Genomic DNA, 25,505 nt, shown 5'->3' on the forward strand with positions numbered 1-25,505 from the left:
CTGGGAGGGGGGGGGGGGGAGGAGAAATTGTAATTATTCATGTGTAGTGATAAATAAAAATGTACAGTAACACTGAATGTATATTCTTGTGTTTATTGTTATATGTGTATTGTTAGTCTTTTGGAGAAGCAAACCTATGGGGGTGGAGGGGTGGGGGTTATGTAACACTTGAGCTTGATATCTTTGGTACCCCTAACATCGCATGTGGCCCTCCATTTGATATCTAGAACCGTCACTGCTCTGGTTTAGTGTTGGGAAACATATGCAAATGTGGTAATTAGAGAAAGTGAGCTTCTTTGTGGTTAAGTTTAGGGATCTGAGTCAGACTGACTGCTATCAGAAATCCATGAGATTTTACAGATAATTCCAGTTTATTACAATCTGGGTCTTATTTGTGTAGTTTTGACTGTCAAATGTCTGCTGTGAAAAAGGCTTACTATAGCCAAAACTATGAAAGCTGTAAAAATGTAACAAAAATCAATAAAAACTTGCTCATTGTTAATTGCTCCTCATTCAACCTGAATTGAATTGACCATTAAATATTCATAATAAAAGGTGCAAGTCCACTTCTCAAAGTCACATGTAAAACCCTGCGGTCATGCAAGGTAACAAGTATTTTATTAAATACATGCTATGTAGTAAGGTGTGTGATGCCATAGTGACGTCTCTTTATTTTGTATCTCGAAATAGTTCACATATTTTGTCCTTATAGTTTCCAACTCAGAATCCCAATGTTAAGGGCTGTTCCACTGTATTTTTCTGAGGCTGAATTTCTCACGTCCCACTTCGACTGTAATGCAACAGAAGAGTTAATGGGAGAAGAAAATGTGGTGTCAGGCGGCAGGTCATTTCCCAGCCAAGGCAGATCACAGTCTCTGTATAATTAATACAAACATCAGATTTTTTTTCAAGATTAATTTTGTCTCACTATTTAATATCTGGTTGATTTGATTAGAGAATATAAATCTAACAAAACATTTTTCTTAGTAATTGCTGACAAAGAAATGGGTTTTGTACAGTGTGTGTGTGTGTGTGTGTGTGTCCTTCTACATAGTATACCTTTAAGAAGTGGGAGAAATGCATAAAGAAACACTTAATCCTTCAGTTTATCAGAAAATTAAGTATAGTTGTCAAATGTAGTGGCGTAAAAAGCACACAATGTAGAGGAGTAGAAGCATAAAGTTATATTACCTTGAATTTGTATTTAAGTACAGTACTTGAGTAATTCATTACGTATTTTAGTTACATTCCACCACTGTAGATAATGAAGCACTCACATGTTTATTATAGGTTCCAACTCTGGAATTAAAACATCCAGCAGCATTATAAGGATATCCAGGTGGAAGTATAAACATCCTGGCACCGTTTAAAACAAATAAAGCATTCCTCTGCTCTGTTTAGCATCAATCATACAGCAGGCTTTGCCAAAAGCAATGTAAGACTCCATTGCTACACAATTGCAATGAAGGCAATCTCAGGTTTGAATAATTGAGGGAAAAAAAAAAAAAAAAAAAGTGACAGAGCTTTTTTAAATTTATTATTATTGAGAATGAGAGCACAACCTTCAATTATAATCCCAGCTCAGTGTTTATCAGCATAAATAAATAAAAGTAAAAAATAAATAGGCTATTAAATACAGTATAAAATAACAGGCAAAAAGGAAAGAGTTTGCTTTTTGATGGAGGAACTCTCAAAGTGTTTGGAAAGGCAGCAAAGGTAGGAGACATTGCTTTGGAAAGTGATTGGAACTTAAAAAAATAACCAGTTTGGTATTATAGTAATAGTGAAATCATACAAAATGTAATTGCAACCAGTAAACCAGAGTAATAACAAAATAAAAAAAATCCCTTTTCCAAAGATGGATCGATCAGCTACAATAGAATCATGGATACAAATACAGTAGAAATTCAAGTAAAAGGAAGGTGTACATCAGTAACACAATCATTTGCAGTCTTCAATTAAGAGCACAGAGGGAAACTGTCCACTATACACTTCTCACTACACTGGAGAGCTGCTTCATTAAAACAGACAGAAGCAAACTCCGGCTAATGTTCCACAAAAATGTCTTTGAATGTCTGGAACGAGCTCATGAATGGATATTTGTAAAAATTCTACAAAACTAAATTAGACATTGAAATTGCAAACCAAACTATTTAGTATGAAATCATCTCAACCACAACAATCACTCATTAAATCTTTTTTTCCCCAGGGCATTTACATTTTTGGCAAACTTCACCCTCTCCCTCTTCATTACATGCTACACACAACAGATGGATTGCTTTCTAATTGAAACTTATTTTTTTATATATATCTTTTTTTTGTTCAGGATTTTGTGTGTAATCGCCCTTTTCCTGCAATTCTGAAACAAACTAAGAGATCATGAGATTCACGATCTAAGTGCTACATTATAAATTGTAATCCCAATGTTTTTGGTAATCTGTACACAAAGAGTACCTAATATATATCCTCTCTTTTTTCATATAACATCACTTATATGATCATCGCTTAATTTCTGCACAGAGCAAGCAGAAGGCCAGTAACAACACCAGGTCCATCTGTGTTTATACACCTACGCAAGAATGTCTCTTTACCTTTGGGCCAGCTCAAGCTCATTTCAGCCGTGTCAACGCTCCATCCTCATTTGTCTGACAGGAAATGGACCAAAGTGCCAATTAAAGGGAGACGCCGTGACATCAGCACCAACCACAACCTGAGCCAGGGCTAGGCTCCACTGCTCCCACTCTATCACAATGACTGTGCTTCTCTTGTTTGTTTGATACTGGATGCAACACGCTCAGGCTGCAATTTTGTAAAGTTGAAGCCGCTCCCAGAACTGGCTTGTTTGTTGATTTTTTATGAAACAGGAATGTGAGATGAAGGAGAAAAAAAAGAAATGCATGAGCAATGAATTGTAACTGTACAGAAGACATGGATAAAAAAAAATAGATATCTAAAATATACAGTCTACGTGATATGTCTATTTTTGTATATTTGCTCAATTCCTGTGTGGATAAGATGAAGAAATCAAAAATGTACAGTAAGTCAGTCTGATTTCAGTCGGCCCCAACGGATGGCGCAGTTCTCTTGGTCCTGCCGATCCAAGGCCGTGCCTGCAGATTTCTCCAGCTCAGCTTAGAGTTCAAAGTCTGCCTGCTTCAGTGCCCGGATTTAATTCCCTTCGTTGTCAGGATCACACTGCAAAGACACTCAGGGAGCTGGTCTGGTCCTTTAAACCCAAGATGCTGTAGGCAATTCTTTTTAAATGACCAGGCAGCCTCACCCCAATGTTCTTAATATCCCTGTAAAAGAAAGAGACGTGACAAAATATAAGAGGAGCTGCACATGGATTTAAACTTTGGACTTGTTCCAACACTTTTCACGCACATCCTTTGTGGCTCTCAAGCCTTTTAGTAATCACTGACTCATCCAACATGCTAAAATGCCAGCCTCGACTCCATTCATGTCTAGCTCGATGGCTGAACCAGCACAGCAAGGTGGGGTGTGTTCCAACTCAGTAATCTGCCAAATATTTTAGTTTATTTTCGACATTAAAAAGATAACTGGGGGTTTCGCTCTCCAAGAGCACATGATGCAAACCTGCAAAAGCTCTGAAACACAGCAGCCCAAAGTCAAAGCCTTAATTACAGCCTTAATTACTTAACGAGGATTCTCCCTGTTGACCATGAATCATTTGTCTGGCAAGCAGAGGGTGGGTCGTAAATAACTGCTGGTTTTCCAAGAGTGCTACCAGATGCCCTGAGATGGAAACATGGGGCCATGAAATCACACCATTCTGTATGACAAATACTTCAAAGGGGTTTGTCGTCTGCTTTACAGTCTTCCCATCTTCCTAAATAATGAGCAAGACCAACTGATAAATGTATTCCATGGCACCGGGGGGGTCATATTGGCTGGTCATGCGGTTAGGGAAAACTCTGGCCCTCATTATTGCCCCAAAACAACCTTCTATTATGTGCAAGCCTTTTTTCCCAAAAGGTTGAGTCCATTTCATTAAATTGCCCCCTTAACGCTCCCACACATCTGAGAAGATCCAATTGCCTTAAACTACCCTGTGAGAAGTTCAGGGGGTACATTCTGAGCGCACCTCTTCAATCTTTCTAGAAGTACAAATATACCCACTATGGGGATTCAAATGTCATCCATCTATTTCAGTTCCTTAATCCCCTCTAGCTGCTCCTGCTCCATGGGCTATTCTCTCCTCTTCCTCCCCTCCTTTAATGATGAAGAAGCCACAAAAGGCCTTTGCCCTAAACAGGCAAAACTGGTGGTTTCGGGGCTCGAGCAAAAGTGCTGCCTGCAGCTAGTGTGTGTGTGTGTGTGTGTGTGTGTGTGTGTGTGTGTGTGAGTGTGAGAGAGAGGGGGATTGGAGAAAGGAAAGAAGAATAAGGACTGTAGCGACCACAGGCCACCACCACCAGCCTACCACAAATGAGCCCACTCCTTCTCCTTCCCTCCATTACTTTTTCCATCTAAAAAACATTTCTCAAGTTGTAACTGAGGTTGGCTATAATATTGTTCGCAAACTGTTCTGTTGGTTGTTGAAAAACACATTTTTAGAAAAACAAACAAACTGCTGGTTGGGGGGTATGGGGGTGTGTGGTCCGTAACATGCTTCATCTTGGGAGGAAAACATCTTTGTGCAACATGACGGTTATATTTTATGACATAATTTGACAATGAAATGTTCCTCTTCTTTGCCAAAAACATACTTAACAAGTAAATAAAATAAATAGATTGAAACTTATTATGTGGCGTTACCAAATCTGAAGTCATGTCCCACTTACTCATTCTTCATCTGCAGGACATGGTCCATGGTGACGACCCCAGCGCAGGTGAAGTTCTCACTGTACTGACTCATCTTGATGGACTCCAGCCACTCAGACACCGACCTGAAGGGGGAACCGTCCGAGCCGCTGGTGCTTGGAAGGCGGATGGATATGCTGCATGCAAAGAAAAGTAGATCCAAATAATAATAAACAGGCTTTCCCACAACAAAAGGCAGCTGACTGAGGACTGTAATTACTGTGCAGGAAACCAGTTGGTGATAAAAAACCAGTTGGAGCAGTTAGGGCGAGAGCCGATAAAGATATGAGCTTGACATCCTTTTGTCCTTTCTCACCGTTTCTGGCTTTGATGTTCCCTCACAAAAAGGGGAAATATTCATTTATGCACACAATCACATACAGCAGAGCTTTAGTAATCCCCTGCCAGGAGTGCACACGTTTCTTTCATTAGCCTGGCAGGCAAGGTGTCAGCATGTCTTTTTAATGGTTTAAGTAGAACATCTTAAAGCTATTCCCTTTCTTCCCCAAACTACCCTAAATACCCAGCCCATTTCTGACTTGAAGTAAATGGGGAGCTGCTGTGTTTAAGTTTTTTTTAAACAGATCCAGGACAAGTCCATAAGACACTGGAGACAAGTCCAAGTCAAGTTTCCAAGTCAGTCAGGGGCAGACAAGACTGGGGTATGGACGAGATGATACCAGATTATCATCATAATGTCCCTGGTTTGATTCCAGCCTGCATGCCGTAGCCCCTCTATATATCCCCTTATTTCTTGTCTTTATCTCTACTATCAACAAAAAAACTATCAATGTAAGTACAAAGACAAGTCTTAATCTTGCTGACCTTTAAAATGAAATTTCAGCATTTGAGGTTTTTCCTGTCAGAGTTGTTGTAAATGTTTTTACACTATCTCAGACCACGTCCTTTTGCAGAGGCCTAATCGTTAAAAAAATAACAATTATAAATACTGTTGTTTCTTTTTAGGTTAAAAGGGCTCTTTCTAAAGTTAAGAAAGGTTCCTGGAGGAGACCGCACGACTTTGGGTGCTTATTATCAGGGTTTTATGCCACATAAATAAATACCAGAAATAACCAGAATGGAAAATCTTACCGTGGGTCGAAGTCTGCAATGGTCTTCAGGGAGTCTGGGCTCCGCAGCAGCTTGTCCAGCAGGTTGACGATGTCTCCAAAGCGCGGCCTCTTGGAGCGATCCTGGAGCCAGCACTGCAGCATCAGCTGATAAACAGTTGACGGACAGTCCATCGGCGCAGGCAGCCTAAAAGCCTCGTTGATAGCCTTCATCACCTGCAGGAAGTTTTTCAGGTGACTAATTAGATCTTTCTCACTGTTGGGTTTCTTCAAATCTGTGTTGACATTTCTAAAAAATGTCTTTTGACATAAAAAAAAAACCCCAGCAAAAAAAAATTTGCTGTAAACACTAAAACTTACCTCATGGTTACTCATGTCCCAGTAAGGCCTTTCGCCAAAGGCCATGACCTCCCACATGACGATGCCAAAACTCCACACGTCGCTGGCTGAGGTGAACTTTCTGTACGCTATTGCCTCAGGAGCCGTCCAGCGAATGGGGATCTTACCTCCCTGTTCAGGAAAAAAGCTTCAAGTTAGAGACAGAGGAACACAAAAAAAAAAGGACACAAGAATCTCAAAACCAACGTTGCTGCCCTTAGACACCATGCTGCACCTTGCAATGACGTGACTGAGGTTGGAATGATGATGAGACTTTTTTAGCTTTAAGCTAACAGGAAGTCCCATATCTACTTACACTTGTGGTGTACGTCCCTTCAGGATCGTCCTCCAGCACCCGGGACAGGCCGAAGTCTGACACTTTACACTCCAAGGTGTTGTTGACAAGGATGTTGCGGGCAGCTAAGTCACGGTGGACGTAGCTCATGTCTGAGAGGTACTTCATGCCTGCAGCGATGCCGCGCAGCATACCTACCAGCTGGAAGGAAGGAAACTCGCCATCGTGGTCCTGATGGGAGAAAACCAACACAGATTCATTTTTGTGACCAAAACAAAAAGAAACAGAAACAGAGGATAGAACAGTAAATGACAAAACAGATTGCATGGCCCAAAAATGTATCTAGATACAGATCTACTTTTCCAATTAGCAAATATTGTGTATCGTATGTGGTGTACTTACCTTAAGATACCTGTCCAGTGCTCCGTTCTCCATGTATTCAGTAACAATCATGGCATGTTTGACTGCGCGCACACACACACACACACACACACACACACACACAAACACACACACACACACACACACACACACACACACAAAAGAACAAATCATGTCCCTGAACTGGCCCAAAAACATACAAAAATGTGAGATAAAAAAAAAAAAAAAATGTAACAAAACTCACAGAAATCCTTACATTTGGTGACCACCCCCTCCAAGCGAATAATGTTCTGGTGAGAAAACTGGCCCATGATGGAGGCCTCGCTTAGAAAGTCCTGCCTCTGCTTCTCCGTGTAGCCTGGCTTCAGCGTCTTGATAGCAACTGCCACCTCTTTCCTCGCCGGCACCTTCAGAATGCCGCGGTACACCTCACCGAACTCCCCTGCAGGAAAACAACATCAATGGGACGATTGCTTTAGAAAAGGGCTATTAGGTGAATGTGCGTTTAATACGTCTTCTCATGTTTCTAGCTGCGGGGGTTAGCTGTGCAACAGAGTGAAAATAAGGATATCTCTGCGGCTGTTTTGCCTGAGGCTCTCTCACAGAGGTGTGTTCTGGCTGGATGTTGAGAGAAAGCCTATGTTGTATAATAGGTGGATGGCCTGTGGTGTGGAAGCATGGGAATCAGCTGTCACATGAAGAGAAGGGCGGGGGGGGGGTGTATGTTGATTCAAAGGGTAAAGGTGGTCTCTCTTGAATAAACGTACCACGAATAAAAGATCTGGGCAGGGCCCGGGAAAGGTGCTCTGATCTCCTTCCAAAATACTGCTTCTGCAACACTTTTTGTGCAATTGTTCATGCCAAAACATATAGATGCCACAGCCAAGAGTTGCCTCACAACAAAATGTCTCAACTTGTTGTGTAAGAACTCAGCCAGATAGATGTTAATCTCGCTAAAGTAACCACTGTCAGTCAGCCTGCTAAACTGTGGAAAATGCACAATATAAACAGCGAATTTGGGGATTGGGAAAATCTTTCAACATCTCAGAGTTAAGCCCCACAGCAGATTGTCTCAGCAGGGTTGTCACTCACCAGCTCCTATGACTTTCTGTTTGGTTATGTGGCTTGGGTGGATTTCAGTGGCAAACTTCAGGACGGCTACGTTGGGGTCCTCGTATGTGTGTGGATCCACGTAGGTCTTCAGAGGCTTCAATTGCTCTGTGAGAGAAAAAAACAAAACAAGAAATTGTTTTATGTTAATAAAATTTAATTAATTAATTAATTAATTAAATAAAGTGAGATAAAGACATGAGAGCTTTTTTGTCTACCTGAGCTGGAGAAGTAGGTGTCCTCTGGCCCTTGCCTGGAGTTAGAGTTTCTTTTCCTGAATGAAAAGATAAAACCCATCTGCAAATGAATATCCCACTTTCCATGAACAAATTGACATGTGTCTTTATATCATTTGCCTAATATCAATAGCACATAGCAACTTTAGTAATCATTTTTCAAGACGTTCTAAGGCTTTCGAAAGGATCCCGACACTGGTGCAATGCGTCCATTCATACAAAGGCTGCCCTTTGATAAAGGCTGAAGATAGACTGTGTTTGCCAAGCCGATTTAAAGACTGAAAGACAGACAAGCAGGCGGGAGGGAGGTGGACAGACGGACCACAGTCTGCTAAAGTACAGGCCCAGGTCACCTTTACAAAGTGCCTGCGGTCTAGTACAAAAAGAACCAAGCACCTCTTATCTCCAACAATGTACCACCCCGGACCAATTTCCTTTCAAAGGGCCGAACACTCACTAGAATATAACCATTTAGCAATGACAAGGCACATTCGACGCAAATTCTTCCCCAGTGAGTGCTGGGACACAGATCCAGATAAAGAGAAAGAGAAAGTTGGCTAAAGAAAGAGAGAAAGAGAGGTGAGAGGAGAGTGAATGCAAAGGCCACTTGGAGGCCCCACAAAGGAAAGGCAGAAGAATGAGAGAGGAAGCCAGTGAAGGAGGCTGCATTCTGACTGAGTAACAAGATAGAAAGAAAGGCAGAGCAGCAGAGGGGGGCGGTTACTGACCGTCTGCGTAGGAACAGGATCACGACCACTACGAACAACATGGCCGCTCCTCCGACTGCTGCGCCGAAAATGACTGCCGGGTTGTTTTGAGTAAGGCGTCCTGAAAAAGGCAAGTAAAGAAAACATAAGACACAGATCAGAGAGATCCCATTATTGAACAAAGCTTGTGAAACTTTTTCCATGGTACTTCTCCTCTGTACCTTCAGATGAGGTCTCAAACTGTTCCTCTATGCTGGAGCCTCCAGGGCTGCCATCGCTGCTGAGGGCCTGCACCCTGAACAGGTAGGCCGTACCCGGGGCCAGATCGTTGATCTGCACAGAATTCTTCTCCAGTATGAGCACGATGTAGGTAGTCATATCCAGGTTATCATCCTGAGGAAGGGAGATCAGGGGGAAATTCAGTAAAAGAACCAATGTTAATGTTGAAAATGGAGGCCACAGATTTAATTTTAGCATTTATGTTAGAGTGATACATTTAGACATTAATGGTGACAAGTGCTCTTTCCTGTACCATGAAATGTATATTTAACTCATGATGATCAGATCAGGAGATCTGGTCTTAAAGTGATGCTCGTCCATTTGTCATTTAAATTTAATATCTTAGAAGCAGCTTTAAATTTGTACAGTGATAAATGAAGAATATACTCTTTAATTGTAACACATAGCAGGAGAATACACAGGAGTGACGCACCTTCTTGCGGAAGGTAAGTTCATAGCGGATGGGCCGGACTTGTGTGTTAGGCACCCGTGGTCGGGGGGATACGTCCCAGGAAAGGGACAAGCTGGTGGAGGTCCTCTCAACCAGTCGCATCATGGTAATCTTGGGGGGGTCTGAGGACACAGGGTAGAGAATACTTCAGTATCTTTGGGATGTGAAAACCTCATAAAATACAGCTGAGTAAAAAAAGGCATGTGCACCACTGAGCACAAGTGGCTCTGCTGGCAAGTTTGGTCTGACTGCTGCGGGAATATCATGGTTTGAGGAGAATCATTTTCAAACAGATCTTCACCTGACTCAGACGGCTTGATCTGCAGTTCGAGATCCATGGTAAATTAGAGTCCTGGACCTAAGTTAACTAGTTAAGTTCATTTAATCTTACTCCTGCAGAACAATTCGACTTGCAGAGCTGTCACTTCCTCACAGATAGCACCTGTCATTACTGCAGCACATAGCATCACTCCACTGCCTCATTTCAGCAGCACTCACCTGTGTAGTGTAGTGATGTAGTTAGAGCGCTGGTGGATGGGGGTCTATAAGCCTGTGGCGTTGCCTGACTAGCAAACAGCGACACACCGCTATGTGCCTCCACAATGAACGTGTAGTTGAGGTGAGCATCCAACTCGCTCACTGAAACCTTGGTGTCGGTCAGGCCCGTGCTGGCCGGCTCGTAGCGGATTTTCTCTCCGCAGGGCTGGCACACAATGCCCTCACAGCGTTGGCATTCAATGCTGTAGGTGATGTCGATTCGACCTCCGGTGTCTTCAGGCGGGCTCCAGGTGAGGAGGAGTTTTCCTGCAGAGAGCTGGGTGGTGGTGGCCACAAGGTCTCGTGGGGCAGAGGGGAGGCCTGATGAACACAGATTGGGAAAGGATATGGAATGGTAAATAGAAGCAGGGAAGAAGAAAAACAGGAATCAAAATGTGGGGTATTCCTTTCTGAGATTACAGTAACATTAGAAGGTAAAAAAGATAATGTCCTAAAATTCAGGATTCTGATATTTTTATTCAAACCAAATTTTCATATGTGCAGAGAAAGTGCAACAAGAAAAGAATATTTCATCCGTGCACATTCTGTAGTGTTAAAACAAAAGTCACATGTGGAAACGGAATTACTTTGAAGCTCATTGGCAGCCAATATTTCTCAATGTTCTTATTTCAAGGTTCTCATTAGAGATCAAAGGGACTCGTTACCTGAGCAGGGTCCAGTAGATGGGTCAGTTGGGGCCCGGTAGAAGCCATCCATGCAGGGACAAAACAAAGCCCCAGAGCCGAGCCTCTGGGTGTTGGCAGGACACAGTTCACACTTGTCACCGGATGCTACAGCTTTGAAGAAGCCAGGCTGACATTCTGCAAACACAGAAACACATTTGCATGAGCAGGTGAACAAGGACAATAGTGACTTCAGGCAACATCCCATATGACACAGTGCATAGCCAGTTTCTCCAGATCATTCGAGTCTCTTTGAAAGATCAGTTGTGCAATGAACTTTTCACGTTGCGCAGAACAGAACAAGGTTGAGTGGACGTGTTATTATGTCAAGGCTAAATGTTAGATGTAGACTGAGATATGAGTGACAGTGTTATGGGAGATAAAACAAGAAGCAAGGCTCTGCAAGTGTTGACTCTACTTATTAAAACACTGTCCATTCCAACTAAAACGCTGTTCAGATGAACCCAACCATGAAACAAAAACTCCCTGCCTAGCCGGCATTCCTACTCTTTACTTTTCAAACTACCAAACCCCTTCTGATGCTTCTTTCTTACTGTCTCTCTTACAACACACACAACCAGTCTTCCCACATTCCACGACAGTAAGTCAGTCTTCAATGCTGTGAATTAAGGCAAAGTGGGAAGAAATAGATGTGAAGCAGCCCAAAGCAGAGCATCCGTTTGCACTCAGCAGTCCATTCTATTTTTTTTCTTTCAGAGACCCACATGCAGACTTTTGAAACTGTATCGCCTAGATAAGATGACACCCAATTTCACACGTCCAACTCGGAATAAAGAAATCCAGGTAGAGGATCCAACTGTGCGTAGCGGTGGTGAAATAGGAACTTAATACGGTGTGAAATTCTGGAGAGAGTGCGCCATAAAGGAGAGTGAAAATGAGATGGCCCCCCTTTAACTCTGCAAGAGCATTCCAATGGCTGCTGCTCATGTCCTCGCACCATCACACATTCATCCACACACACACATAAATGTATGCACTGCGCGCACACACCCCCCTATGTATGCACAAAATACACATACATGTATGCAAAGCACAGCCGTGAACACATGGATAAATCTGACATCAGAAGAGGGATTATGTCCACTGCCTGTCACCTGTTCATGTCCCTCTGCCAAGTCAATTCAGACACACACACACACACACACACACACACACACACAAGTAATTTGCCTGGAGCGTTTAAATAGCTCATGACAGATGTCATGAGATGTTGACAATGCAAATGAGAGCCAAGATGACGGCCAAAGGACAACAGAAGAAGAAAGACACAAGAGAGAAAAGAAAGAAAGGAGGGAAATGAAGAAGAGTATGGCAAGAGAGAGATCAGACAACCTAGAAAGAGGACATGAAATGAATCATGTGTGAGAGATTAAAGTTCATGCCAGTGACCGAGGCAAACAGTTTCGATGTCAGATTCCAACAGAAGCAAATTGAAAAGCAGAACCAAGGACAAAGACAATATCAGATTCACTAAGAGATACTGTCTCGGTCTATGGCTGCCTTTCACTGTGGTTCACTTGAATGAAGTTCATTTGGAAGCCACAAGTGACCACACACAAGACGAAAAGCGCAAGGCTCTCACTCCATTTAAGTCATATCAAGGGGATTTGCTCGATTGACCATGAGTTTCTCTTCCGACTCCAATTCAGCTTTTTCTGTCATTGCGGTTTACCGAGTTTTGGCAGAACTGCGGTGAAGAGGTGTGTTTTAACCTAACTGAAGAGCATGACAATGGTGGAAAGAAACATACTCGACATACATACTCAATCCTTCCCTGAAGACAGCATTGTCTTGGCCAGCTGTTTCACTAACAGCCACTGCTACTCATTAACGCGAATGAGGCAAAGGTTGGGCGAGGCAGGAGAGAGGTGCTATGAAGGGACAGAAGGTTCAAGAAAGAAAGTGAGGAATACTGTATCCTGCTGAGGACTGAAGAAAAGAGGGGGGAAAGAAAAGACAGGCCAGGGTGAACTCTTCCATTGAGAAGGGGGAACAGCTGCTGCCTCAAACCCCAATTCATTACCCTACCTCTCCTCCTCGTAATCCCCAAATTCCTTCCTCCCCTCCTTTCTCTCCTTCCAGTCCTCACTAAAAAAGGCTCCCAGCTAACCCATTAACATTGCTATTCGCCACTGACCAGCAGGCAAGGAGAATGCCATGCCACTCAAGTGCTGAAAGAAAAAAACATACACACACAAGCATTGCAGATGGGAATAGCCAAAATGCCACATGGCAACTGAATAGAGGAGGACTAGCCTCTTTTTGGCGCTACAGTGCATGCTGCAATGCATCGTGGTCTGCGGAGATGATGGCTTTACACTGTGAGCCGCCTCTATAATCAAGATGCATTCCATTGCACACCACCCAACAGTAGGCCTATAGCAGAGCAGCTTCACTGCAGCTTCAGTTTCAGCCCAGTTCTCCAGTTTGTGTTTCTTGAATATATGAGTAACAAAGACAGTAAATGAAACTAGATGACGCTCTGCTGAGGTAGGATTCCTCGACAAAAGAGCAAAGTCCGGTGAGAGAGGAAACTTCTTAGTTCCACAGAGAAGGTGGAGGGGGTGGCTTTGAATTGTTGCTGGACACAACAGGAAGCAGGAAGTGAGAGGCTGATGCAGCCTTCCTTCCTAAAGCAGCCAATCAAAGAATGGAAACACAGGGGAGCGTGACCAAATGAAGACCCTGTGCCGAGACTACTAGAGTCCTGAGACAGAATAATAACCAAAAAGGAAACCAAAATGTTTTGACCCGACATGAACGTGGGCACTAAAACCAAGGGGGAGGGTGGGGGCGTTGGGGGGCTCCTGGGATGAATGCTTTCTCTCCCATAAACAAAAGTCTCTCAGCCTTTTCTGACTTAAAACATCTGAGAAACTAAGACCGGCAATTTTTTTTTTTTACATCCCTATTGCTACAGAGCAAGGAACTGTTTGTCATTTGAGAGGCCCCGTGTGCCTTGAGTGGCTCTGTGTTTGTTTATTGAGAGTGAGTGCAGGGGCCTGTTACATTCTGGGACCCAGAGTGGCTCTGGAGTGGAAGCCCCCAAGGGCTCCCCTCCCGTTTTTTTGGCAGAAGTTAAGATGGATGAGATGGCGACAGTGATGAATGCATGGTCGGATAGATGGATGAATGGGTAACATGGTGGCTTGACAGCAGAAATCGCCCTCAGGACTGGAGGAGTAAGTGGTAGGGGGGCTCCTTACAATCGAGTCCGGCGCTGGGTTTTTTAAAAAGGCAGAAAGGTCATGTCTGCCTCAGGGTAGTTGTGAGTTAAACTGTGCATGGCTTACAGGGAGTCAGTGGCCAAGTAAAACAAACACATGCTCACAGTGAGGAGGAGGGAGAAAGAGTTTCAGCAGCAGCAGCAGCCGGTGGCTTGTCTCAGGAGGAGGGAGGTTAAATTCAGAAGTACGGCCAGTCAACAAAAAACATCTTGGAAAAAGAAATCCATAAGAAATATATATAATGTCTAGATCTTTATCAGGGCAGCTCCCCAAACATATCTGGAGCCGATGAAGTCCTTGCATTGTCTGTTCTCTCATCTATTTAACTTCTCCTCCCCACCGCCCTATTTTCATTCCTGAGTTGGTCAGACCCATAATTGCAATATGTCATGTCATTTTGTTTGTATGCAGGGTGACAACATGTCATTAGCATTTTGGGGGAGTCGGGTTGTGGTGGAACAATGGGGGTCTCTGATGGGGGAGGTGATCGGGTAACATGAGCCAGGGGTCACTGAGGGGGGAGCAGGGGGCAGTAAAGGTGTAGGGGCTGATGGAAGTGTGTGCGTGTGGGAGGGAGGGGAACATTAGTCAAAAGGATTAGCCGACCAATGGAGCAGCTGTAAGGGCATTACATCTGTTTTACTATTGCACTCAGGCTTTCATCTGGGGTTGTTAACAAACACAATATATTCCCTGATCCCCTTTCTCCTCTCACTCTCTCGGTCCACAACAGGAGGAGGGATACAGGCAGTGACAAGTGGAGTCAAGGAGGCCCAAAACATACTCGACATGGTCTAAAGTAAAGTAGTACTTTGAAGTAACCAATCCTGGCTGACATGAAAGTCACCGACAGCTTCCAGAGGCCTCAGTTGGACTGCAGTCATGGTCATTTGGCCACGTTTCTCCATGTTGCTGGCCAAATCTAGACAGCCAGGTGTCAAACAGAACACCATTTAACTACACCATGCCAAGCCAACAGGTCACACTGCATACCGACAACCGTCTGCTTCCTGGTTAGGGGAAGTGGCCAAAATGGGACCAAATGCACCAATAAACAAAATGACTTATCAGTCAGGGGAACAAAATGGAAAGTGGCTGAGCGAGGCCGCTCAGCGTGGAGTGACAATGAAAAGCCCTGAGCCAACGGGTCGGGGAGTCACCGAGGGATTAGGTGACCTCCGGTTTCCGCTGCTAGCTTGTCCTGTTAGCAGTGAAGGGTGGGTGTGTCTGGTGTGTGGTGCTGGGGGAGAATGACTGACTGACATGGTGGAAGGAAAGTGCTGACCTCACACATGAGCAGTACAATACAATGTGCTTCACATTGCTCTGGACTCCCCCATTACAACACACACATACATACACAGACACACACAGCCCCCAGGCTCAGGAATGTCACCAAGAGGAAATATGTCCCAATGTCCCCATCGCAAACCAACACACACACATACTAAAAAGCCAACAATCGCAGAGGCTCAGTTATTCGACTAAGGGCAGACATTAACAAACTAAATGAGACTGAATTTAAATAGGTTGAAATTGATATTTAAAGTAACCAACCTAGGTTAAAGCTGCATAAAGCAATTATGTTTTATTTTTGCAGTAGATCAAATAATGTGAAAGGTGCCTCTTGAAGAGATAAACCCACAAATTATTAGCAGTTGCCCTCAGCTTTACAGAACTTTTTAGCCTCTTAGCATGCATTCTTTTGGTTGTCCAGTTTGCAAACTTTAATCAACACAATTAGCAGCTAGCTGAACATATTTTAACATCTAGCAAGATAGAGAACCAGATATTTTTGGTAGAGACCAAACCAGAGCTTAAAGAAGAGTGACTGTTGGACTTAAGAGCGCCAGGTGACCAGAAACAAAACTAAAAATGAATGCATATGTTGCCTTGCGTCTGCTGGATGTGTAAGGAGCTAACATTACTGTTTGCTAACAAGTTTGCCATATCAACTTCATAAGGTGATAATATCTGAGAAGTTGTGCCAAAAACAGATGCAGTAATGCAGTTTTAAACAAATTTTGTGCTAAGACCAAAAATGTTTGGCTTAACCGTGTCTGCGACCATATTTTTATCCTCCATTCTTGCTACAGTATATGCTAGCAAAGTAAACCCTCTGTTGTTCACATTAACAAGTCGGTCTTCACTATAAACAATGCAGTCAGTACCTAGTGCATCCAAAAGGTAAAATATCAAAAAGTTGATACTGAGTGTGTTCTACACAGTTAGACAGCTCAAAGGCTCAACCAACACACTGATCACACTTAAACCACAACAGTACGATTAGCACTAATCCACATTAAAGAGACCTGGGGGCCACCAAATCTACCCTTTGCTACATTTCCCGTCATCTTGTTTGCAGTAATTGCCAGTATTCTGTTCACTCCAAATGTGGCCCAACAAGACGGTGCAAGACACCACTTGAAAGTGCCATCAGAGTCCCTCCATTATCTAACCAACTCCCTCAAGTTCAGCCCGCTAGGCAGACGCTACGTTGGCATGAGATCTAAGGAATCCCCAAATTCAAAAGTAATCACGGTGGCTTTCAAGAGCCGTGGAAGAAAAAAGGTTATATCCAGCCCGTGCATATAAATTAGCAGCTTTGTCCGATGTGTGTAGATTACAACTTTTTTTTTATTTATTTCTGAGACTGGCTACACGGATAAAGAACCAAGAGAATTTGGTAGAGCAGAACATTTCAATCTGGGCATTATCCAGCAGTCAGAGATAACAATATTACTATGTGAACTCCACCATAAGCCAGCTAAATCAAATCCCTGAGAACCTGAGGTGTGGTGTTGTGTTCACATATCTTTGTACACTCTTCATCAGATAAGCTGAACTTGCACAAGACTTTGGTCTTAAAAGGTTTGGGGTGGTGATGAACCGGTTGACTCCAGGTACAAGCAGATTTAAAGATTATTGGCCATGAATCACTTGATCTTTAGCTTTCTGCAGGATGTATTTCCAAGTGAACAATCAGTGTTCCAAATCTTAAAATCCTATCATAAAGTTAATCAACAAAAACAAAAGCTGAAATTTACATTTCACCTTCACTAAATGTGTGTGCCTTAACCAATATGTGATAAGGGCCAGTTGTTTTTTTCTCTCTCCTTCTCCACTAAAAACTACCCGATTGGCAGCATTGTTCAAATTTAGCCTCTATTTATCTTTAAGAGTCAGCCGGGGAGAAATGTATTTACCAGTGAGAAAGAAGAAAACTGTACACGGTCTAAATAGTCCCATCAGGGCCGTGTGAAACGGGATGTTTAAACTCTATTGGTGTCATATTCATGACCCGCACACCAGCCAAAAACAACAGTCTTTGCAACAACAGTCGCTCTGTGATTTTACAGACAACAAGAACACAACATACGAGGGAAACACTTTTTGTCAGTTTGTTATACTTGGGACAGTATACGTGTACGATCTGAGTAAATTGCATTAAGAACTGTAAAATTGACAGGAATCGTTTGTTGAGATAAGAGTCCATCAAATAAATATAAGACGAGAGGTGGAAAAATTGAGGCTAAAATAGAAAGGCTCTTCAGGGACAGGCAGGATGTGGGGAGAGAGGTAGAGGACGACAAAAGAGATTGCACAAAGGCAAAGAAGCATGCAGAACCAGTAGTTACTTCACTTAAAAAGCACAAACACACCCAAGTCAATTACTACCCATACAAATCACTCACCACAGCACGCTGTCACACAACTGCAACTTAGTCACTGTTTGTTACGTCAGCTGAGGATGAGTTTGGAGACATGGGCGGAGGGGAAAGGAGGGGGAGAGGGAAAATGTTTTACTGGAACCTCTTTGGCGAGAGGAATGATAAAACTTTACTGGAACTCAGTGGACAGTTGTTCCACCGAGTCGCCATTTTTCACCAAGACACCAAAACTGCCCTCAGCTGTCCAAATATGTCACATTGTGCCTCCCTTTTTATATGCGGCTTTGTGGAAACCATAATGCGGGATTAAGTCTTATTTGTTGAGGCTTTAGAGCGGCTGATGAGGTGTGGACCTGAACGGTTACACACAATCCCGAGGACCAGCCAGGGCAGCCTGTGGTCCTTTGTGGGGTGACACATGGTATGCACTTCCATTGTGCCAGGGAGGATTATGGGTAAGGAAGGGGGTGACAACAGAGGAGAACTGTTAATGTCAACGTTGAGTCACAAGTGGAAACCTGCAGCGCCGCTGGCGATTTAAAATCTAACCACTTAATTGGTAAAATGTTAAGATTTTTTTCCCAGAATTAAAATAAAAAATGTTTATTTTCTCACTAAGGAGATTGACGAACAACATCCTGATCTAAAGCAGGTGCCAAATGACTTAAATTATCCACACACTCAAAGCTGCTTCCACCATGTTAAACGTCATTGTTATTCACTAAATGTATTTTCAGTCATAAAAAATGACTACCATTACTCAAATACTTTTGTTTAATTATAGTTTTGAGGTACTTGGACCTATATTGTATGCTGCTTTGTGCTTCTACTGTATTCAATTGCAGTAACTATTGTACCAACAGTACAGTAATACAGATTAAGGTTTTCAAAAATACATTTATTTATTTATATAACCCATTGGTATAGATTAAATTACCAGTATACAAAATTATCTTATAAACCAGCAACAAAATGAAAATGCTGCTTCATTAGTACTAATCCAATAATACATAAAAGTATAATGCTCTGATAGGAGCCAGTCTGCATAAGTATTTTTACTTCATAGAATATTTTTAATTTTTAAACTTTAAGTATAATATTGATAATACTTGTGTACTTTTACTAAAGTAAAACATGTTTTTTACATGTTTGAATACTTCTTCCACCAGAGAAAGATTTGCCTTTGCATTTTATTAGAATAAAAAAATAAGAATATGAAGTTTTAGTGCTGCATACAGTAAGATGATACAGCAGTAGGAGAGGGTAGGGGAGAATAAAAGAAAATACACAAAAAGAGTATAAACAAGAAAGTAATTAATTTGAAAGATAACAAGCCCATCTTCATCAGGCCTTCATCGTACTTGTGTGGATAGTGGCAATAAAAATGGCTCTTTGTAGTTTTGCTTATTTAAAGCTAATGTACTTGCACTTACTACTTGTTGTCTGGAGTTTGCACCTTCAAGGTTGAAAGCACTTAGTTGGAAGTCACTTTGGCTAAAAGTGTCAGCTAAATGACATGTAATGTAAAAAAAAAAAAAAAAAATCTTGTGAGCAGCTTTCACTGTGCTTACTCTAGTTCGGATTAATTTTATAATTGATGTCGATGCATTTTGAGAGCCAAAATAATTCTCTTTTATAGAAGTCTAATGCTTTCATAAAAAACAAAAGTCTCTTTTGTGCTCACTGCTTCCCGATATGATTTACAACCAGTTCATAAAAGCTTTTGCATTTGCTGCTCCAAACTGAGTTTGTTTGTCCGAAAGACGGACTCTGTAGTTGACATGAGCAATGACGGCCACCAGCAGAAGAGCACCACACACCACCTACAGTAACCTCAATCAGATTTTAAGGGGGGAAAAAAAGATCCTAGAAAATACAGCTTGACAGATGAGTGATCTCTGAGCCAAAAACACCACCGCGGTAAGCGCTGATGAGGAGACGAAGATAAAAACCAGATAAAGTCACAGATTTCTACTTTAACAGGTCCCACGGGGCCGAGGAGTCATAAAACTGAGTGAACACATCACTGAACATGGAAAATTTCAACCCAAGTCAGAAAAAAGACCACAATTGAAGTTTCGTGGTTTCTCCCCGAAACGGCACGCAATACAGAAAAAAAATACGGAGAATGATTAACTGTGTGTCTGTATGAGATTCCACTTAAAGCCCTTCGAACCATACATCTTGGCCATGCACTGCAACCCTGTGATTCATTTCCACCTTTTATCTACAACTGCCCTTATGTGTCTCTGGCCTCTAATTTGACTTCATCTCGGTAGTTTTGGGGGGTTTCCTTTGTTTAGTCATCTTTATGTGAGGGCTTGACCCGGAGCTGCTCTTCCCCTCCCCTGGGAATTCTACAGGTCTAGAGTAATGTTGGGAGGTTCCTCCTCAGCAAACTGCTAACGGATCAGGAATGTACCAACCAAGGGAGAGGAGGTGGAGGTGGAGGAGGCTTCTACAGCCTCACGGTGGAAACACAGTGCTTCATTGTTCGCTTACCTTTGCATTCCATTCCTCATCTCTCTCTGTTTTAAAATCACACCCCTCCGCTAAACACAACCTCCTTGTCGCTTTTGTATGACTTTTCTTTCACTCCTTCCTGCCTCTCCTCCTCCTCCTCCCTAATCATCTTACCTGGCACTTTCCCACAGCTAAAAATGATGTACTGACAGAAAACTTCATCACTTTTATCGGTCTGTTGCCAATGGGAGGGAAACTAAGTGGGAAAGCAAATCTATTATAAACAGGCTGCATGTGGATTTACCACTGCAGTCCAAGGTTTGTGTTCCAGAGTGTGATTAAAGGGTATTCATATACCTGTGTGTGTGTGTGTGTGTGTGTGTGTGTGTGTGTGTGTGTGTGTGTGTGTGTGTGTGTGTGTGTGTGTGTGTGTGCATGTAAACAAGAGCTGCAGGAAAAGTGGAGGAGTACTTGCTGGGAGTCTTTAGGTGTTCTGTCATGGAACAGATCTCAACAGGCCCTTGCATACCAGCTTGTGTTGTATGTTCACATACACTGCTGGAGACACACAATACACCCCAAAGCTGAGGCTCAGTAAACTCATGAAAACTGAGAGGGAAGAGGGGGAGATGGATGCGGAGAGGAGGGCCTCGGTTTTCTGTGATGCTTGAGATGAACAAAGTCAGTGAGGCTCAGAAGCTTCCTCCTGCCCCCCCCCCCCCCCCCTTCCATCAGCCTTGAAGATGCTAATCCATCACAGTACAGTAGCCTTCCGGCCTCTTTGATCACTTTCTGTCATTATGACAGCCCTCCCCACAACAATAAAAGCCTTCTTTGCAGGACTTAAAACACAACAACGCCATAGCAACCAAATCAAAGGACGGACTACGTAGCACACCCACATTAAGATAAGAGAACAGATGATAATAAAATGAGCAGGAAATCACCTGCTGTAAGTTATGAACTAAGCAAAAAATGGTGAAAGGTTAGGTGTTTGAACATGAGTCCAACATTCATTAACCTGCTTTTTAAATATGTGATTTCAAAGACCAAAATAAAACACTATAAAAGAAGATTTGCACACACTGTTTTGTGCTACAAAATGGGTTTATGAGAAATTCCTTTCAGAACTAAAACGTTGTTCATTCAGGTTTAAAAACCTGTAGGTGCAACCTGAATGTGAGCTCCTAGCTTATCACTGCCCAATTTGAGTCTTGATGACACAAGGGGTGTATCGTTTTATCGCAAAAGCAAATGATCGAGGCTTGTAAAAACATTTCCATACTGCACATCTTCAATTCATAGAAACTCAAAAGCAAATTTCCTAACTGTATAGGTATCAGCTTAAGGTCAGGAATGATGCCGGGACATGTACCAGTAGGCCTGAACATTCCTTCCATTGCAAAAGAAGCCATGTTAGCCAAGGGGAGAATTCCACTGAACAATGATAATAACACCTATGATAAATATCCACACTCTGCCGTACGGGCTTGTTTTACAGTCTATGGTTATTAAAATAAAGCTAAATGACTAATGCCAAATGGTCATTTTAAAACACACTCTCACGGGAACTGCATCCTGGTCTACACCAGGAAGTGCCTAAGGGCAGAAAGACATTTCCAAATACCAAAGATTCAACAGCATGCCCTTACCGTGACATGCATCTTTGACTTCTTCATAGCCTGGTTTGCACTGGCACTGTCCGACTGGTACCACCCACTCCCCATCCACAGTGCAGTAGATGCGGGGCAACTTCTCGCTGACAGCGTTATCCACGCACACCCCGCTCACTTCCCTCAGCGCCTGGTTCTCACCTCCGGCCACAGTCTCGGGGAACGATGCAAGGCTTTTCACTGTGGCTGGGCAAGTTTTGTAGTAGACCCTGGTGGAGAGAAGCGCAACGCAGGCCCCGATGTCTTGAAAAGCCAAATAGAAGCCTTTTCGAGACAGGTTTTCCACCACTCGTGTCTCAGTGTTGATGCGCAGTTCATTTTTGCTGGTGATTTCGTCAGGCGCTATGGTGGCCACTTTCTTAAACTGGCCCTTGCGGAAGGTAGTGCCCACATCTGCATCCGACTCGGATGTGAAGAGGTTGAAGGTTTCCTTGCAGGTCAGCGAGGTGGCATCAAAAGAGTTGCAATCGCGTACGATGAATTGGAGTTCAACAAAAACCCGCGATGCCGCTGGACGCCGCTGGATGAAGGTAGTGCGCAGCCAGTTGTCCTGCTCACGTTCCCCAACATTGCAGACGGAGTAGGTATAGAACTGAGAGCCGTTCAGGGTCCTCTGGGTGACCTCCCACTGAAACAAAACCACACAAAACAACAAGGTTAGAGGTACGAACACTGACCCCTGGGAGCCCCTAAGCATACTGGGCTGATTGATGGCTATATAAGGGAGGCAAAAATAAAAGGGCACCAATGCACTTCACATTCAACCACTGTAATCTGAACCTGGGAACAAAAGAAGTGTGTGTGTAGGGGAACCCATGGCTCTACATGTTGCTAATTACCCCCCCTGAATATTTCAACTATCCTTTACAGCCATAACACATTTCTGCAACATGGATAACTCCACTTTATGAGCCTTTACAGCATAACAATATCGAAAAACCACAAGGACTTTGTGTGAGAAAGCATGTCTGGCATTGCAAAGATACCAAATTATTTCCAATTTACTCTTTCACATGCCGTCGCTACTGTTGGCATCTTCCCCTCGCATACTAAATGCTGCCACAAATATTTTTGAAAAAGTGACAGCATGTTTTAACATAACCTTGGCTCTTGAGCAACAACTGGCCCCCCACAGGGCACAGCCTGTGGTTTGCACCCCGCATGTAGCCACTGTGCTATTAATTAAAGGAATGTGCTTTGTTAACTGAGTGTGTGGCTCCATGTATAAACTTAATGTTCAACAGCAGAACCAACACCTCTATTAAAAAATCTGGTGAACATTTTTTATGAGGAGCCTTTAAAACTTGAAAAAATAAAAGAATAGAAAAAAAGAAGAAAAGTACAACACCTGATGCTTATTACTGTAAAAAGTGAATCTTGAATGTCAAAGTGATTATTTTAAGCAGTACAACCTTTCTTAGAAGTTGGGTGAGCCACTGTGAGAAGCACATCTGCACATGCCTTTGAGTCATCAGCACATTAAATTAGGCTATTTACAGTGAATCTGCATGGGCCTGACTGGTCAATTACTTTAAAACCGCAATATGGGAGAAGGCACACATGCGTCCCGTATACTGGCAAAGAGATAACCACAGCATTTGGGTGCAATAATCTAGCGATTATCTAGACGCATCTCTAAACGTAGACATTCTACCCTGGTTTAAGGAAAAAAGGTAGCTCTGACTGATTGGCTCCATCTATAACCCCTCCCCCCTCTAAAAAGAGGTACCACATGCTGCAAGTTTTAAAAGTTAATTGCTCTCTAACATACAATTCTGTAGCTGAGGCCTTGAAACCGCAAGAAGCCACAAGTATTCCCAGTTCAGAGCTAACAGCTATTCTGTCTGCCTAAACTTTGGAGTAGCCCAGACATGCTCTGCAGGGCAACAGCTCCTAATAGGGTCCTTCTCATATCCATACTCAAGCAACCATTAGGCTCTAACTGCCAGATTTTATAGCAACCTGACTTGTATACACACAAGGCCCACCGAATGGCTAACCACACAAGTCAAATGGTCAAATATTTAGCATTTTGAGGCTCTCAACTCGGCCGGGCTGTCCCTGTGCATTTTCTCCATGTAGCTGTATCCTAAGGCAAATTCCGAGTGGAAACGTGGGAGCTGGAGAAGTAGAAGCGTGACTTACCCCAGGTTTTTCACCCTGATCTAAGGGCCATGTCAACCAACCCAGTTCACCTCCTGTTGCCCTCATGTCCAAAAGCACTTCTGTGGAGACATGAGAACACTGTCAGTACATGAGAATAAACCTTTAACTAATTTTGACTGAAATGATCTTCTATTTGTTAAAAAGACCCAGATAATTTGCACATGGAACATTTACAAATGGCAGTTTTTTTTATGTTCTGCATAATAACCCCAAAGCTGACAGGATGTAATTACCTCATCTAATTTAACAAAACTATCACCTTCTTTAGTTTAAAAAAAAAAGTTGTTTAAAACTCTGGCTTTTTACTTGGCAATAACTAGAAATACTATTTCATGTAGCCTACTCTGAGTTTCTGAATGTCACACAAATGGGTGTAAAATGAGCACTGCATACATCAATATTAAAAGGCTAATACAGAAGAAAAAAATATTACAATGTACTACTTTCCAGAAACGAATTGCACGTTCTCTCCAGAATTCACCTGCAGGTGTTACAAAGTTGAGAGCAGCGCAGATGCAGGCTACACTCTCAACTAGTGATTCTATTATATTATATACAGTAAATACGAAACTTCAACGAGAAGCATTTTATATAAATAAAGGGTTCTCATAAAATACGACTTTGAGAGACTATAAGACTGTGACAAGCTTAAGAAAGTGTGTTTCCTGGTTTTAAAGTTCCTTAAAGGAGGTTCCCCGCATGGCACGCGCGCCTCACTTCAATAAACTTAAGAAACAAAAATAAGATTTAGCCTGGTCAACTTTTGGGAAATCGTTTTAAAAAAAGACACTCACCTTCTTTAGTCTGTAAAGTAATTAATATGCCGTTAATGAGTACATATGAAAATAATAAAGGTCTGACTCCAGTAAAGAAATCCATTTGGCAAACTTTTCTTCCTCTCGCTCTCCGCTCCTGGCCTTGGCTGCGACTCTGAGAGGTGAGAGCTACTCCGGAGCTCGCTCATTCACAAACGGGCCAGCACGTCACAGACTCCGCCTGCTGGAATGTGTGCGTGTGTGTGTGTGTGCGTGTTTGTGTGTGTGTGTGTGTGTGTGTGTGTGTGTGTGTGTGTGTGTGTGTGTGTGTGTGTGTGTGTGTGTGTGTGTGGGGCGGGGGGGGTATGTATTTTCAGGGTGCGGGGGTGGCGCATGAGAAACTTTTGCAACCTTCAGGCACTGTCGGAAATTTCGGACTTTGTCACACATTGGGAACGCACATGTAGCCTACAAGCTTTACAAGTTGAAACAGCCTGATGCATGTCTATTGAACAAACAAAAAATAGCAACCATCTACGTGTCTAATATTAGTCAACACAAAACTGTACAATGACAAA

At 42.8% G+C, this 25,505-nt stretch overlaps 1 protein-coding gene across 2 annotated transcripts; it reads right to left on the reverse strand.

Annotated features, from left to right (window-relative positions):
* Positions 1 to 1,515: 1,515 nt before the first annotated feature.
* Positions 1,516 to 25,124, reverse strand: epha2b (eph receptor A2 b). 2 transcript variants are annotated; one of them, XM_078254496.1, is made up of 17 exons: positions 24,967 to 25,124; positions 24,152 to 24,231; positions 21,986 to 22,634; positions 10,934 to 11,089; positions 10,230 to 10,589; positions 9,714 to 9,853; positions 9,223 to 9,394; positions 9,023 to 9,122; positions 8,277 to 8,332; positions 8,041 to 8,166; positions 7,205 to 7,390; positions 6,970 to 7,031; positions 6,589 to 6,798; positions 6,255 to 6,404; positions 5,917 to 6,110; positions 4,806 to 4,961; positions 1,516 to 3,299 (listed from the first exon to the last, which is right to left on the reverse strand). In XM_078254496.1, the coding sequence occupies exons 1-17, from the start codon at positions 25,049 to 25,051 to the stop codon at positions 3,191 to 3,193; spliced, it is 2,991 nt and encodes a 996-aa protein (XP_078110622.1). In that variant the 5' UTR covers positions 25,052 to 25,124; the 3' UTR covers positions 1,516 to 3,190. The 2 variants fall into 2 exon arrangements, with proteins under 2 accessions (XP_078110622.1, XP_078110621.1); XM_078254495.1 differs by having other exon boundaries at positions 7,193 to 7,390.
* Between the last annotated feature and the right edge of the window lie 381 nt (positions 25,125 to 25,505).

The sequence above is a fragment of the Sander vitreus genome, chromosome 7 (assembly GCF_031162955.1).
Source record: "Sander vitreus isolate 19-12246 chromosome 7, sanVit1, whole genome shotgun sequence".
In the NCBI taxonomy this organism is placed as follows: Eukaryota; Metazoa; Chordata; class Actinopteri; order Perciformes; family Percidae; genus Sander; species Sander vitreus.

Bases quoted from the DNA above. Each gene is read 5' to 3' on its own strand.
- epha2b (XM_078254495.1), bottom strand. From the start codon at position 25,051: ATGGATTTCTTTACTGGAGTCAGACCTTTATTATTTTCATATGTACTC. The intron at 24,232-24,966 runs GTGAGTGTCTTT...ATGTCTCCACAG, and splicing joins TACTTTACAGACTAAAGAAG to AAGTGCTTTTGGACATGAGG. The intron at 7,391-8,040 runs GTGAGTGACAAC...GTTTTCCTGCAG, and splicing joins ACAGAAAGTCATAGGAGCTG to GGGAGTTCGGTGAGGTGTAC.